Genomic DNA, 17,610 nt, shown 5'->3' on the forward strand with positions numbered 1-17,610 from the left:
CTTTTTTAAATACTAATTTTATTTCAAAACTGTTTCCAAAATTTCTAATTGGTTACAACAGACTGATTTTTTTAATCCAGGAAAAATTTTAGATTTATAAAAAATGATACTTTTGTTAAAAAACAATTTCCCTAAAATTTGTTGATGTTTCTTGATTTTTAATAAGGTCAGGATCCTTTTTTTAAAAAAATTTCCTGTTTCAAAACCAATTTTATAAGGTTTGTGAAGCAAATGTTTTCATCTTTTACCATGTAAAAAGCATTTCATACAATTGTTATTTACTTAAATGCTAAGCATCTCTAACAGGCTTAAATACATTTTATCAATAGAAATATAGTAACTATAAATTAAGATTCTAAAGGTGGGAAATTCGTGATATATCTTACGAGAAATCTGAACATTAAAACTGAACCACTGTACGTGATTCACAAAGTGTATATGTGTTTTTAAAAGCTGAGGCAATTCTGTTATTCACATTCTGGGACAGTTAGCTCTGGATTTGGCAGATAGAAAAAAAAAAAATACTTACTCAAAAGCAACATATGTCAGGAGGGTAGCTGCTGAAAAAATAGCAGATATTCCACACCCAATATTGGTAATGAAGGTGAGAACTTTAGTGTTTTTTCCATCCAACTGTGAGGCAGTTCCTTGAAGGTCCTACCAAAAACATGAGAAGCAGTTGTAAGAATCTCTCTTTTCATGAGAACGGTGTTTTGTTTTATTAGAAAGTTCATTGATAGCACTTAGAATCTCAGCTCAATCTTAGGGGCTAAAAACAACAGTGTGAATCAGGACATGTGTACCTCGTTTCATTGTGCTTCCCTTCACTGTACTTTGCAGATACTGCATCTTTTGCAAACTGAAGGTTTGTGGCAACTCTGAGTTGAGCCATTTTTCTAACAGCATTTGCTCACTTTGGGTCTCTGTGTCATACTTTGGTAATTTTCACAATGTTTCAAACTTTTTCATTATTGTTATATTTGTTATGGTGACCTGTGATCAGTGATCTTTGATGTTACTGCTATGATTCACTGAAGCTCAGATGACGGTTAGCATTTTTTAGAGCAATAAAAATTTTTTAATTAAGGTATCTACGTTGTTTTTTTAGAGATAATGCTATTGCACATTAACAGACTATAGTATAGTATAAACATAACTTTTATATGCACTGGGAAGCCCCAAAATTCGTGTGACTCATTTTCTCTCAATATTTGCTTTATTGCAGTGGTCTGGAACTGACCCCACAAAAAAATCTTTGAGGTATGCCTGTACTGGAATTTCCGTTTATTGCACTCTTGTGGATCACTCCATGAAACAAAAATGTAGCATTATTTGAGAGAGTTGCACATGTTTTTTTTATCATTACCCTGTTACCCAAGCTCTTTGCACACCAGTATAACTGGAAGAGCAAAACCACTGGGGGCCTAACAAACTGGAGAGGAGGTCATTATCTTGCATAGTAAATGACCAGACCCTTCCTATCATTTGCAAGGCTGGGGACACAAGTGAAAATGGAGGCCACCGTGGCCCACGTGACCAAGCCTTTAGGTGGGCCCTGGGTTCTTTGATTGGTAGGGAGGGGCTCAGCCGAGACAGCCAGAGGCTGGTGCTGGTGTGCGGCTGCCCGGTCAGGGAATAGCGCTGAGGCTCTTACTGTGGTCATTTCAGAGCTAGGTATGTATCAGGTGGGGTGGTCTGTTTTTTTTTTTTTTCATAAATAAGAAGCCACCAAGAGTTTGGGGGTCATAGTTTTTTGATACCTATAGACCTGAAAGGGTGCCACTTAAAAGTGTTAGGGGTTGTTGTGAGGGGAAAAAGTAAACATTTTCTAGCATGTGAATACGAAGCCTTAATTTTAATTTCACTGTGCAGAGGGAAGCAGGCTTGCAAAGTCCAGGCCTGGTAGGAAAATCTTTCTTTTCTTCCTTAAATGTAGAATTGGGTTAGGGATAAATCTTGAATGAAGACCAACCACTCAAGCCTTGGTTGGAGGAGAAAGGCATCTCCATTATGCAGCTGTTTGAAAACAGAGCCTTCTTGGAGAAGGGACATGTTCCAAAAGGAATATCTGGTTTAAACTTTTAGGTCTTAAACTATGAAAAAAAGTTTGTGTTATAAGTTTTCATTCTATAATGTTAACTTTCTTTACTTTTCACCAAAATGTCAATAAAATCTGCTACTGACACGAAGACCTCCATATCTGTATGAGTGTATGTGTGTGAAATCATGAGATGGGGCTCAGTTCCAGGTTTGGCTGAGGAGCAGGTAACAGGTTCTCTGTAACACCAAGAAATGCACAAAGTGATCGAATTTATCTAGTGGGAGCAGAGACTCAGGTCAGAGAGGACCGTCCCTATCCTCCTCTCCCAGGAATCCCTCAAAACACTGGGAGGAAGTGGGACTCCCACGGCACACGGGATGGGGTTTGAGTCAGTGCCACTTGACTCACTGGTAGCTTTCACCCCGACCAAAATTTTGGTTACTCCAGGATTTGATGAGGTCAGAGAAATATCTTGGGAACCTCCAAAGGACCTGTCATTACCTCTTGAAAAACCTATGGCTCCCATTTAGATGAGGCAGTATACTTGCAAGTCACAATTACAGCCACAATTTAAAATGTAAATTGAAAAAAATAATGCTGCTCACGGTTATACATTTACACACAGTTCTCATGCTGTTTTATACTTTTAGAGAATGAAGAATATGAAAATATTTATTCCTCTGATTTAGCCAACATGAGAATGTACTAATGTTAAAAATAAGAAAATCAGTTTTACTACAAATAAATGTAGCAGAGGATATGAAATTTTTCATACATTTGTAGATTAGAAGATATAATTATGAATCTGGGGTATGTTTTTAAATTTCTCATATGGTGAATGTGTCATGGGGCAAGGTAGACCCTGGGAATATCTTACACAAGTGAATACAGAGTTTATACATCAAGAAGGACTCTTAACAAGGCTGTGGTGGTCTGGAAAAGCTGAAAGGATATGGGCACATCACCAGAAAAGATAAATTCTGGGAAGTTTTTCTTCCAGAAGTTTAGAATCTTATAAAAGCAGCCGAAGTGGAAAATGGAAAAGTAGCACTGAAAAATGCACATATCCATATACATGTAAAACTAATTATTTAATCAAATGACAACAGAAAAAGTAATATATAATTACAAATTCATAACAAAATTTAAACACTATTTGGAAAAACTAACCATTCAAAGTAACAGGAAGCCAGACTTTGGTTACTTATAGGTCATCTCTGAATAGTGACTGTTACTGTTATCTATTTATCTAATATTAGACTTACGATACACACAATCATGCTCAAACACACATGCAGTTGAAATAATTCAATGAATTAAGCTAAAGCTTACATACCTGAAAGATTAATGATGCAAAAGAAGCGTTTTATGAAAGAATGATGCTGTCACTTTTCAGAAAAAAGAGAATATGGAAGAAAACTGAGGGTTTTATTTTTAATTACTTAGGGAAAACATGCTATAGTTTAATTGTTCATTTTCATGGTCTGGCAGTAAATGAAAACATTTATATTTTGGGAAAGTTAAGTTATTTTTTTATGACTGTCCTCTTTTTTTTCCCCCAGCTTTATTGATATATAATTGGTAAAGAAACAATTGCACATAATTAATGTATACAATTTGGTGAGTTTGAACTTATGTATACACTTGTGTTAACATCACCACAATCCAGGTTATAAATATATCCATCGCCTCCACAAGTTTCCTGTGTTCCTTTTTCATTTGCTTTTGTTTCTGAGGTAAGAACACTTAACATGAAATCTACCCTCCTAACAAATTTTTAAGTCTACAATACTGTATTATTAACTATTTTATATAGCAGATCTCTGGAACTTACTCCCCTTGTATAACTGTAACTTTATATACTCATTAAACAACTCCCCATGTATCCCTCCCCCCATCCCCTGGTAACCATCATTCTACTGTCTACTTCTATACCTTTGACTATTTTAGATGCCTCAAATAAGAGGAATCACGCAGTTTTTGTATGACTGTCCTCTTTTTAAATGACTTGGTCTTATCCCTCAGAGCTTTAAGGACTGGATTGTCAGGAAAATTACAACGTGCACGGTTGCTATATGACAATGGCCATTTACATAGGCCAGGTAGATCCATGAGCCAATCACTGCATCCCACAGTTCCTCGCTGCTTCCTTCCGGTCCCACAGGAAGTAGGCAATAAGATTTAAGGGACGGGATAAACATATCTTGATGTCTGTGATTCGAATTCGAAAAGCTTTATTGCCTTGGTACACATTACTCCCATCTCCAACTAAAAAACAAATTTGATTTGATCCCGTTTATGGAAACTATACAGAAACAATGGCTCTGTTATGATCTGGAGGGTGTACTTTGCACCAGAAAAGTGTCTGCAGAAACACAAGCATATCAGGTTATAAGGTAAAGGTGTAAGTCTGTGGATGAAGTCACACAAGTTGCTGGTTGTAAGGTGGCTCTTGAAAATTTGGTGGGCTGAAAAAACATATCAATGCAATCTAATTTCTGCTTCAAACTGTTGGGCAGGCTGGCTAATGAGATAAAACTAGGGCCAAGGGAAAGAAGGCAGGAAGAAAGAAAGGAAAGAATGACATGAAGGCCTAGTAGTGAGTGAAACGTAACACCCATCATCTCCATTGCAGGCCTGAAGCCTCCGTGCTATCCTAGTCACTAGTCTAGCCTAACAGGCTGGGATCTCTAGAGAGGGATTGCAGTCATTTGGGGGTAACAATTGGATCACCAAGCACAGTACCTGGTACAAAGTAACATTCAAACATACAAGTGATAACATATTAAAGAAAGACAATTTTTGATGAAATTTTTCATAGCACCCTTCCACGTTAGTAAAACCCAACATTTTCTTCCTCTTTAACTTTTCTGTCTCTCCCTCCCTCCCTCTCTCTCCATCTCCCTAACTCTGTTTCTCTCTTAATTCAAGGGTTTCATAGTGATTTTCTTGTTTCTGGGATTATTTATCATTACTGTTAAAGCCAAAGGAAAAAAACAGTAAGATTCTTCTCTATACTTATCTTGCACTTTTAAAATATATGATCTCTCTCAACAGATTCTTCATCAAGAATCAAGATTGAGGATACAGATGAAAATTATCAGGAAAAAAATTCCCCAAACACGTAATCTAAAAAGGTTGACTCACAAAAAGAAATATGCCTTCCAAAATTATGTCATTTCAAAATGTGTTTAGATGTTCCTCCCCTACCATCAGAATCCCAAAGTGGGTCAGGTGGTTACACAGGCAGACCGTCTCGTTGGCTTCTGAATCTTTGTGTGCGACACATCCTGAAGTGTTCCAAAATCCAGAGCCTTCTGTAGGAGGAAGTCAACAAACAGTGTGAAAATAACAGCAGGTCAGTTTCTTCTCTGTAATGGATGAGCTTTCCCTTGGGGAAATATGCCTCAGACTCTTCTGCTTTGCAGTTTATCTGTAAAATGGATACTATCTTGAAAGCTGCTAATACACAGAATAATTTCGATTCCTGGGATCATAGAATGTTAGTGCTAGGTGGGCAGTCAGAGATTAGGTGTTGGTTTTCAACTGTGTTCTACTGAAGTGCTTCAGGGGTCTGCAAAAAATTCAATTTTTACATTTTAATATATTTTAATTTTTAACATGTATTTTACTTATTTAAGTATATTTACAGACATATTTATTTAATAGATTATATGTAATATAAATATATATTTAACATAATTATAACATATATATGTTATAATTATATTTATATGTTATATAATTATAACATAATATAAATATATATTTAACATAATTAATATTTAATTATAATTAAATATTATTTAACATAATTAATATATGAATTGATATATAATTTATTGATTTAATATATTTTAAAGTCAACTTCCATAAAAAGAATATCCCTTTTCAAATATGTTATACACTAACAAAGTCTCTAGAAATCAGCACAATTTTTTACCCCTTTGGTCAATCTATATCTCTGTGAAGACATGAGAACAAAGAAGGTCAGCTTCCTTGGAACATGCTATTATGTACAAAGCAGTCATGCACAGAGACAACTTACTATAAATGCCTTTAACACATCTTATCTGACTTTTACGGTATGCTGTGGAATATGAACAACTCATATATTTGAAGAGTATTTTAAGACTACAAGGTGATATCATTTTTAACTATGTAGCTAGTAAATCAGGATCTTCTCAAAACTGCAACTAGAAACCAAACAACACCAAAAACTTCCCAGCTAAGATAGAAGTATCAAAAAAAGAGGTTTGGGACAACTTCAGGCTACAGTTCTGAGGAGCAGCCTGCACTGGCGCTTGTTTGATTGGGCCACCATAATCCCACTGGGGAACCCCAAGGGAAGGTGACCCTTATAGGGCAGAGGTGGGCGGTTTTGTCACTTCCCTTCCCTTCACAGACATCTCCACACTTCACACCTAGTGATTACCCCTTAATTCTGCCTTTCTCCCTTGACTGTCAAATGTCATTCTGGAGGCAGTTCAATTCTTTCAAGTAACATGTATCCATTATAACCATTCCTATAGTTACAATCCTCTAATACGATCTCCCCCCATAATCTGTGGTCTGGAAGCTGGATTTTAAATTGCAGGCCTTGTGCACATCAAATACTCTCCCCAGAAGTGTCCTAGAAGAATGTGATCAAATGTATATTGACATTCATCTAAAAGTAGCAATAAAAATGTATGCTATAGTTTATAAATAACTGAAATCAGAGGTGGTTTGTTTAAAAAAAAAGTCGTCTGCCTATTTCTTCTTGCAATGAATAAAAAGTTACAGAAATTAGAATTCACTTCCCAAGCTACCTAAACTAAATTTTGCAGCTCAGTTGCCCTCACACTTACATTGTGACTCACTCTAATTTGGGATGGAATTAAAGAAAACGGGGATGTCTAACAATGTTGAAAATTCAGTTGTTATTAAGACAGCCAATATTTTAAAACTTACCGTTTTTGTTCAGATCCCAGAAGGCACAGATGGGATGAGGCACTGCCTATATTAACATAAGAACAAACATGTGAAATTGTGTTTAAAATAAATAAAAAATCATACAATTTGAACGTGGGAAAAGAGTAAAAATGCTAAGGTTTTCACAAAGAAATAGGTCATAATTAGTCACGGCAATATGACCAAAGAATGGCAGGCAGTTTAGGGGTTTGCTCTCACAGACTTCAAATGGAAATCAACTATAACTCCAGAGGAATCAGGTTACCATTTATCTGCAGGTTACTAATTATGTCTCATCATAAAGTGCAATTCTCAGCATTTAGCAAGGCTTTTTACACTAAAATTTCACTTCATCTTCAAAACTCTCCTTTATGACTAGGTATATGCCCAAAAGAAATGAAAGCAGGGACTCAAACAGATATTTGTACAACCATGCTCACAGCAGCATTATTCACAATAGCCAAAAGGTGGAAAGAGCCAAAGTACCCATCAATGAATGAATGGATAAACAAAATGTGTGCGTGTGTGTGTGAGTGTGTGTGTGTGTGTGTGTGTGTATGTGTATGCAATGGAATATTATCCAGGCTTAAAAAGGAAGGAAATTCTGACACATGCTATAATATGGATGGAACTTGAAAATACCAAGTGAACTAAGCCAGTCACAAAAGGACAAATACTGTATGATTCCACTTATATGAGATACCAGAGTAGTCAAATTCATGGAGACAGTAGAATGGCAGTTTCCAGGGGTTGCGGGAGGGGCGATGGGAGTTGTTGTTTCATGGGGACATAGTTTCAATTGGGGAAGATGAGTAAGTTCTGGAGATGGATGTAGTGATGGTTGCAGAACAACGTGAATGTATTTAATTCCACAGAACTATACACTTAAAAATGGTTAAAATAGTAAATTTTATGTTATGTATATTTTACCACAATAAAAAACTTTTTATAGATGAAGGAGCTGAAACAAAGGAGGCCAAAGGGTAGAACAGGGAAGTCTCAGAGGTTTCGTGACAAAGCAGGGCTAATTCTTAGAGGACTTCAGTTCCAAGCCTTAGTCCTTATCAGCCAGCTCACTTCCCGCCTGCCTTCCTGCCTGCCTAATGGTCAAATCATGACTGGGACCCTCTATAAATCAGGGGAAAACTGTGATTGGGCCATTTAAGACAATAAGAACCCCACATAATTTTATCAAATAAACAGATGACAGCAAGGGTAATGAAGCAAAAAAAAAAAAAAAAAGCACAACATTTGCCAAGATTTTAGACAACTGCTAAGCTCTCAAAAAATGTCAACTCTCTCCTGTTTCTCCCATTTCCCTTCTGCTTTCCTAGTTTCAGTAATCTCTGACTTTAAAAAGACAACCAAAACCTTTAATGACACAACTGTGCAATGCATCTACATCTAAGTTAGCTGAAGTAATTATACATTGTTTCTCAAAAGGTGTGACTCTTTCCTTCACTCTTACTCTCCTTCAGATGACTGAATCCTAGACAAGACTAACTCCCCCCATCCCACCCCTGCCCTGCCACCACTGTTCACCACGACATTACGGCACTACCTGACTAGCTGGTCTTGCCTTTGTGGAAAATTGCCCCCTGCAAAAAAAGTACTAGTTACTTCTAATCATATATTTTAAAAAAGGCCCCACCATTCTATCAAACAGTCTGCCTCTGTTCCATGGCTAGTTGCAGCTTTTCCTTACCTGAGTCCTTGTATGTTTGATTTTAATTTGAACAGGATCCTTCAGATCCTGGATCGTAATGTTTCCAATACTGCATGCCATCACATAACTCACTAAGGTGCCTTTCTTGGTTCCTACATCCTTTTAAAGAAAAAAAAATTGTGTATTAGTCAGAAGTACACACTTTTATTTTATTTTGGTGCTCCAAAATAAGCAATCTGTCAGCACTTTTTACACTTAAGATCTTCAGTTATAGAACATCCTGTTTATAAGATCAAATTGCTAGCTTTCCTGAAAGAGCTCTGCTATTTCCCTTATTATAATAAATACGTTGAGGGAACAGTATGAGCCAATGCTGTAAGGCGATGTTCGTAAAACATCATTCTTCACTGTTGCGGCTGAGGCCAGCCAGTTAAAATCTGAAACAATGCAAACCCACAAATAATACACACTCATAAAAAGCTATGAAATAATTAGATCATTTCCCTATCCTAAAAAATAAATGAAGTTGTTTTCCTTTAGAGAAGTACCAAGGAAATATGGTGTGAAAAATAAAAATCAATTCATCTTTCATGTCCATGACAACAGTCTGAGTGTTTACTAACGTAAACCTAAATGTAATTCTACTGGATTAAAGCCCCACCAGAACTTTTACCATCTCTGACTACACACTTATTGGCATCTGTAGCTTCCACTTCAAAGATAAGGATGTCAGGAAATCAAATTAGTGAATCTGTGCTGCAAAATGACTGGGACCAGTAGACTGTTTCTCCAGCAAGATCATCACCACTTTCTCCTTCCCTTTGTGTTTCCTGTTGAACCTCCTGAATTTCTCTATCACAGCTTATACATCAGCTGTTTTGGAATAACTACAGGATTCCTTAAATGCTACCTAGTTCTCAGCATCCAGAATATAGGTTTTTTATTACATTTGTGTGGTCTCTCTCAATAAAGTGGCTATGGCTTGGGGATACCCAGACTTTACTTTAAAAATACTCTTATGCTGTTCCCTGTGTGAGGGGAGTACCATAGAACCCTTCCATTTTTTTCACTCTGCTATAAATTTACTTTAAAAAACAAACATATGTTTCCTAATAATGTCGCTGATTGGGAGATGCCAAAGGAGAAAGAAATGATCGCGTGAGAAGATGAGACTCAAAATGAAACTGTGACAGATTCTTACAAAGCTAAGACTTCGCCCAACTCCTCCGGCTGGGCTCCACCTCTCCTCTCAATGGCCCCTTCCCCCCCCATTCACATCATCTAACACCTACTACATTTTTTGTATTATTATTATTATTATTATTATTATTTTGGCTGCATTGTACAGCATGCAGGATCTTAGTTTTCCAACCAGGGAAACCTCTGCCCCTTGCAGTGGAAGCACAGAGTCTTAACCACTGGACAGCCAGGGAAGTCCTCTGGCATTATTTTTAAAGGCGACATTGTTACAAGCCTCAAATAACTTTAACAAATGCAGTTTTACGTGTTTGTATCTATTAAATCCTTCAGAGCAATTGCATGTAATTACATTCTTAATCTACTCAAAATTTTTATATAGCTTGTTCTTAAAGCATTTGCTGATAACATTTTAAAATTTTTGAGTTAATGACTGCAAATGATTCCATGGTCCTCCTTTTACTTCCCTGTAGCCTCCTTTGCCATTCCTCTAAACATGACGTATGGCACAAGTCTATTAAAAACATTTCTACTGGCTTTGAAACTTGCAGTTCTCTCTTACGTAAGTCACACTGTTTGATATACACAGGTATCTTCAGTTTAATAGGTAACTTTTATTGAAAGGGCTCTGTGAAACTGCTCAGAACGAGTTGTACTTTCAAAGGCAACCAGAGGTCACCAGTGTTTGCTGGCAGGGGACTTTCTAGTATCTGGAAATGATGCCAATAAAAATGATAATATGTGCTCAGCACAATGCCACCCTACTCAGGGGATGTGGGAAGGCCAAAGGCCATTTGAAATACTAATGGGAAAACTGATTAAAGCCAAGAATGCTGCTCATTATGTAAACAGTGCTTCCTGCTGAATTAAAAAAAAAATCTTTCCTTTGGCACACAATTTCTTTAACTCTGAAGATCTAAATTGCTGGAGAGCATAAAATACTTAACAAAAGAAATAATAAATAATAACTTCTCCACAAATTCCATTTCTAATTGTATCATGCAAGTCTTAATCTGATTTATTTAAAAACCTTAAATGAACACATCCTATTAATAAGCATATAATTATCTAAAATAAAATATTTAAACAGTTATGGTAAAATTTTTCAGTTTTGAAAATACAGTAGATTAATTTTTCTATACCTCTTGATATATTTTCAAGAAATCTGAACTTTTATCTTTCCTTTTGAGCAATGAAACTCAATTTACAATTGAAAAATAATAATTTAATGAACTCTTACCTGGAAAAGTCCAGTTTTATTGAAGAAAGTAAACTGTGCCCTTTTAACTAATACAGAATCTTCTTCACTCAGGTTCTCAAGTAAGTTTGGAGGCAAAATTACAGAGGCCAATGGATCCATTTGTCCACTCCCAAAATCCATCTGTCATATACACAGAGTATGTCAGGTGAATAATCATATTTATTTGCAGTAATAACTTTACTCCACAGGAGAGCAACTGCCAGCATCAACTTGGCCAGGACCAGGGCTCCCCTTTACCTCCGCCAGAGTCACTGCCCTCAAGGCTGAATCCCTTACAGACAAAGGCCTGGATCTCATTCGCGTTTTGCAAATGGGGCAAAACGGGATATGCACCGACTTTAACTAAACACAAACTGAGAAATCTATAAATCAGTTGCCATTTTCAAGTATAAGAATTAGATTTACACTTAATAGATTTTGAGCTTTTCTCAAAACACACTACCAGAAAAATAACTACCAGAAAAAAAAAAAAAGGCGAGTTAATTTGTTTGATTCTGAGAATGAGTATCTTTGCATAGAGGAAGCAGCTGAAGTTTTATGAACATTCTTGGGTACCATTTTTACTGAACCCAGAGGTCAGGCCAAAGAGTGTTTTCCTGCAAATGGACTTGAAATGAGACGGAGGCTGACCACATTTTCACTCTTAAAATGTGAAATAGAATTACCCTAAAGAGCCTTTGGTCCAAAGTAGAAAAATAAGTTCTTCCTTATGTCCAGATTTTTAAAAATATTCTATCTTGGTTTATCTCCACAGTTAAGAAGCATTAAATGCCACTTATGTGTTCTCCCACATCAAGGGTGATGCTTCAATCATTTCATTTGCCCACGTGGCTAACACTGTCCAGCACACAGTAGGAACTTGAAAATTATTTGCTGAAGTGTCACTTGAACAGGTCAGAGAGGATCTCCATTAATCTGGCCATAGCTTTCTTGTTCAGCCTCATCATCATCTGCCATTCCTAGCCTTCTATACCATCGGTTCTCTAAGTACAATCCTCATACCAGCAGTACCAGCAATATCTGGGAACTTGTTAAAAGCGCAAATTTTGGAGATCCACTCAAGATCTACTAAATTAGAATCTCTGGGGATGGGATCCAGCAATCTGTTTTGATAAGTCCTCCAGGTGATTATAATGTAGTTTGAGAACCACTGGCAAAGAGAATATACCATGCATCTTGCCACCTTTGGGTCCTTAATGTGACTTCTTTTCTGATTGAACAACTCCCCATACCCCACTCTCGATAGGGTGGCACTCACTCATAATTTAATGCTTAGTTCCACTATCACCTCCTGTAGAGGGTAAACTGAAAGTATACCTCCTCTCTGCATCCACATGCCTTATGGTTACTGCTGCTGTTAACCTTAGCCAAACTTCGGACTAGCCTTCTACCCCTGGAACTAAGATCTCGTTGCAGTAGCAACTAGCAGATGATCAGAGATTTTAATTCTTCTAATTAATTAAAGAAACCACTGGCTTATTACCTGGAAATATGATTCATTATTGCTTGGAAGACCAATGCTAAAATTTGAAATTTCATTGGTCTCTGGGGACACAGATGATACTCCAAGAGCCAAATTCCGAGTTGTGATATTCACATGTGATGTGCTATGTAGGTCTATCTTGAAGGCCAATTCATCAATTGTTTTTAAAGCTCTAAAGAAATGACAAATAATACCACTGTTAAGTGACACATTTTAGGTACTTGCACACATGTGATTTCCTGCAGGACAAAATACAAACCAAATAAAATTGTCCTTAAACTTTTTCATCTTAACATGAATACCCACAACATTCCCCCAAACCACAATAACATCAGTTAAAACACTGAATCGTAGTGATAAATGCATCCTTAAGAGAAATACGTGCTTTAAGGAAAAGCAACAATTAAGTCATCCTAAACAAATATTCTGTTTTTCATCTGTTTTAGCCTTTCTTTCCTCATATGAAAAGTACCCTTCCTACTTCATAACTGAGTGAGAATCAAAGGAAATATTATGATAAAAGTATTTTTTGAATTGCAAGGCCCTGTAAAAAAAGTTTGTAATTGTTATGTGCATAAGGTAAGTTAGGGAATACATTTTAACAAAGAGAAAATTTTCATCAAAGAAATTTGGTTGAAAGGAAGGAAATAGAAAAAATTAAATCTTAACACTAACACGCTAACTGAAATAATTGGATACAAACTGAATTGTGCAAAAATAGGTATATTTCACCCTGCCCTAGGCATTTTCATTTCAGAAGTATAACAGTCATAGAGGTGTGGCAGTTCTGTGTCACAGTCTGTAGGATAGTGACCTACAGCAACCAAGTTATGCCTAAAGCATGTGAGCTGAATGTTTGCTAAATGTCCCCTTTGCAAGCAAAAAGAAGCATCATAAATTTATATGTACATATAATAGTTTATCTTTTGAATTAACACCAGTTAACATTTTTCAGATGTAAAATGAAATACCAATTATGTCTTTCTGGGACTATTTATATTGTCTATCCAGATCAACAATCTCAATCAATTTGTAAACTATTTTCTCAGAAAACAAAAACAAAAACAAAAACAGAACTTTGAAGTTCATTCTGTGAATGATCTTGGGAAATATCAATGAATCTTCTAGAGATTTAAATTATGAAAGCTGGGCACCAAGTATTCAGATCTGTGAGAAATTATATAACAACATGTGTATCCAATAAATTTTACTCTCCAGAAGAAAACAAACAAACAAAACTTACTCAGAAGAAGACTCAAGCAAGTCTCTGTCTGGACTGGTTAAGATATTAGAAAATATATTCATTAAAGTTGAGCCAAGCGTTATATCAATGTTTTCTTCTTTATTTACAATCCTTTTGACCTGTTCTACGATGCTGGTGATATTGGCTGAGTTTAACGTCTGCCCATCACCAGTTAAATTTAAAATCTGATTGGCAACTTCATTTGCTTCACCTAAAAAATGGCAGAAGAACAACATACAGTTTTACCTGTGTATTATGAGCATTTCCAGGAATCCAAAACATAGTATGGTATTTCACTTCATAGTAAAGCAGCAAATCAGGTTTCCTGTGTGTACCCCTTACCACAATTTTAACAGGACAACAGTATTTCTTTATACTCAGAAACTAATTTCTCTCTTTAGTAAGACACAAATTGTGCTTTTAAGCAGCTTAGGTAAATAACTTGGAGGGACCAATATTCACAAATGGTTCTAAGAGAGATACCCCCAGAATCACTAAATAAGTATATATTTGCTGCTTAAAAAAAATATAGAACTATAAAACATTGATACAAATTTCAATTTATATATTCTCTTCTCCAAAATTTTCTTACTATTTTTAATCTCTTACAGAATGAATAGAACAGAAAGTCAGAATGAGGCAAAACAGTATTTTCTATCTTAAGTGAGTGAAGCAATCATTTGCTTAGCTTTTAATATTACAGTGGTATCACAGAACAGAAGAACATGTCTGAAGAGAATGAAAATCGTGAAGCTCGAGGTCATCTCATTTTGCCTTTGAGAACTGAAGACAAATCTCTCACTTACTTGAGCAATTGGAGATATCAGGAGGCCCCCAGTAGGCTAGAGATGTGTTGGCAGGGTCATGATGACTATAAAACAAACAAACAAAAAAGGTATTTTAAATATTTGGTATAAATGACACTATAGCTGACAAAATTACTTAATAATAAGCTTTAGAATTTCCCTTAATATCTAGGTAAGTTTCATTTGAAGATAAGACTATAATACATTGACATAAAACTCATATTAAAAGTTCTTATTGGAAAAAGAAATCAGGTGCATGCATCAGGGAAACAAAATACTAGCAATAGCCTATTGTAACCTAGGCTACATCAGGTTACTAAGGTTAAAAGCATAGTTGGTAACGTGGATCAAGTACTGCTTTAAGAACTTTCCAGATAAAATCTCATTTTGATTTCACTTAACTCTGTAAAGCAGATTATAATCCACATTTTATAGATGAAGAAATAGACTTAGCTAAATCAAGGAATTTTCCAAGGTCTCACAGCCAGGAAGAGGTAGAGCTACAATTCAAATCCATGTCCGCAAGGCTCTGAAACCCCTTTCTTTCCTCTCCACCACGTGTCAAACCAAGCAGTGGGGGCAAAGTATTTCTATGTGGGCAGTTTCAGTGTCTGAATTTCCCTGCAAGAAAACTCTAACTGAAGGGGGGTGGAGGGTGAGGAACTAGATTTGACTTGTTATTCGGTGAATCCTCTGCAGTCGACCTGTCTGAGGTTTCCGTTCAATGTTTAGGAAAAATCCACACCCTAACAGTCTCCACTAGCAGACTGCCCTAACCTGGATCTTGTCTTTATTCTCTTTACTGTCTCTTTCCCCTTCCAACAATAACCACTCCAAAAAGTTAAAAAGACTCAGAATGTCAGATGTATGTTATGAGGCTGTGAGTTTGTTCATCCACACATAAGGTGCTCTGCTCTAGAACCACCCTCTGGTTTCCAAATTGCTCCGTCTTTCTTTGGAGAAGCCTAAATTAGCATGTTGCTTGGAGAGAAAAAAAAAAGGCTTTTCTTGGTAACCTACCTGTCTCGTCTTTACCTCCCATGGATTTGACCTACACAGAGATTCCCGCCCTTCTTTCCAATTAATATACACTGCAGGGGAACTACGGTGCTACACCTGTAACCCTGGGAAGGTAGGTTACATGGAATTTGCTGGCAAGAGTCAGGGACTTCCCAGGGGGCACAGTGGATAAGTCTCTGCACTCCCAATGCATGAGGCCCAGTTTCGATCCCTGATCAGGGAACTAGATCCCACATGCATGCCGCAACTAAGAGTTCGCATGCCACACTAAGGAGCCTGCCTGCCGCAACTAAGGAGCCCATCTGCCGCAACTAAGACAAGGCACAACCAAATAAATAAATAAAGTAAATAAATATTTTTTTTTTAAAAAAGAAAGTATTACCATGTCCGTGAAGCATAGAAGCCCGGCTTCCCTGGACAGGGAGCATTGTATACAGAAGGTTGGATGGCCGGCCATTTATAGCCTTTGGGGTCCTCATCATCATGACATATACCTATGTGAAAATACGAGAAATATTAACCTTTTTTTTTGAAATTAGAGGTGCAAGATGAGAACAAAACAACAATGTTGGTAATTAGGTATTTATTCCATGCAATACTAAAATACTAGGTTTTTATGTTCAGAATTTGTAAAAGTTTAGAAGTTATGAAAGATAAACGTTAACTACCTTTCATATTTTAAATCACATGTTATGAAACTATCAAATAAAAAAACACACTTATGCAAGTATAAACATGAAACTTACAATATCATTCTAATGTAAATCATTAGTAGATAAAATTAGTAAAACAGAGGTTTATTAAAAAAAAAAACACTACATAAAATGAAAACTGTCCTGAAATATTCAAAATGTAATTTAATCTTTTTCAAAGGGGAAAGCCTATAAAATAGTGCCTCAATAGTGTTGTCATTGAGTTGCCAGCATATTTTATGGAAACATTTTCTAGCTGCTCTGAAAGCATCTTTGACCTGGATGTTTGCTGGGGGAATGACAAGAAGACGCCTGTAGGCCACACATCCTACACATACGCCTTCATCTTCAAATCATCCCACCTGTTGTTTGAAAACTCTCCAAGCGAGTTTTATGACATAAATGATTCAGATTTTACACTTAAAAAATATCAAAACAAAAGCACTATATCAACAGCAACAACAAAATCTCGTATTTCAGTACTGAAAAATAGTAAGTTACACTAAGACTACTGGGAACCAGTATTGTACTCACCAACTGAACATTCAAATAACTTTCCTATTTATATTCTGAGGGTTTTTTTCCAATTGGTGGAAATTTTTCTTCATAGACCCACTTGCAGAAGAACAATAAAGTATAGAATTTAAATGAAGTGGTATAAATTACTTGTCTAAGTATGCAGAGAGAGCTGTTCAGGGATTCCTCAGCCTCTGAGGACAGAGATAAGGTTGGTTCTCATGAGGCTCCTTTGTCACGTACAAACTACCATTCGTCAAGCTCCTTCTCTGTGGAGACCCTTCTGCGTGAAAGGGCAGCGTTTGTACTCTGCTCATCCCCAAGAAGCTCTGTTTATTAAATAAGCAAGCGTTTTCCCACAGAGGCTCAGAAACTGCTGTTGTTGACGACGATAATGATGATTTGCATTCTTTAACCTCAACGAGTTCCTTATACATCCATCCCTCAGTATCCTCCAGGGACTGGTTCCAGGAAACACACCCCCCAACACACACACACACACACACACACACACACAAGATAACAAAATCCGAGGAAGCTCATGTCCCTTGTGTAAAATGGTGTAATATTTGCAATAACCTATGCACAGCCTCCTGTACACTTTAAATCATCGCTAGATTACTTATAATAACAAATACTGTGTAAAAGCTATGTAAATAGTTTTAAATATAATGTATATTTCAAGTTTTGTTTTCTGGAACTTTCTGAATTTTTTCCCCCAAATATTTTTGA

General features: G+C 36.4%; 1 protein-coding gene across 10 annotated transcripts in view; it reads right to left on the reverse strand.

Annotated features, from left to right (window-relative positions):
• ADGRG6 (adhesion G protein-coupled receptor G6) overlaps positions 1-17,610 on the reverse strand; it is a 134,031-nt gene that overhangs the window by 23,953 nt on the left and 92,468 nt on the right. For all 10 annotated transcript variants that reach the window (XM_036871050.1, XM_036871051.1, XM_036871052.1 and 7 more), the window contains 9 exons: positions 16,053-16,164; positions 14,651-14,715; positions 13,845-14,055; positions 12,602-12,773; positions 11,098-11,238; positions 8,700-8,819; positions 6,995-7,040; positions 5,252-5,358; positions 530-657 (listed from right to left, as the gene is read on the reverse strand). In XM_036871050.1, coding sequence (XP_036726945.1) covers positions 530-657; positions 5,252-5,358; positions 6,995-7,040; positions 8,700-8,819; positions 11,098-11,238; positions 12,602-12,773; positions 13,845-14,055; positions 14,651-14,715; positions 16,053-16,164 — 1,102 coding nt within the window. The remainder of the gene's footprint in view (positions 1-529; positions 658-5,251; positions 5,359-6,994; positions 7,041-8,699; positions 8,820-11,097; positions 11,239-12,601; positions 12,774-13,844; positions 14,056-14,650; positions 14,716-16,052; positions 16,165-17,610) is intronic.

The sequence above is a fragment of the Balaenoptera musculus genome, chromosome 12 (assembly GCF_009873245.2).
Source record: "Balaenoptera musculus isolate JJ_BM4_2016_0621 chromosome 12, mBalMus1.pri.v3, whole genome shotgun sequence".
Lineage (NCBI taxonomy): Eukaryota > Metazoa > Chordata > Mammalia > Artiodactyla > Balaenopteridae > Balaenoptera > Balaenoptera musculus.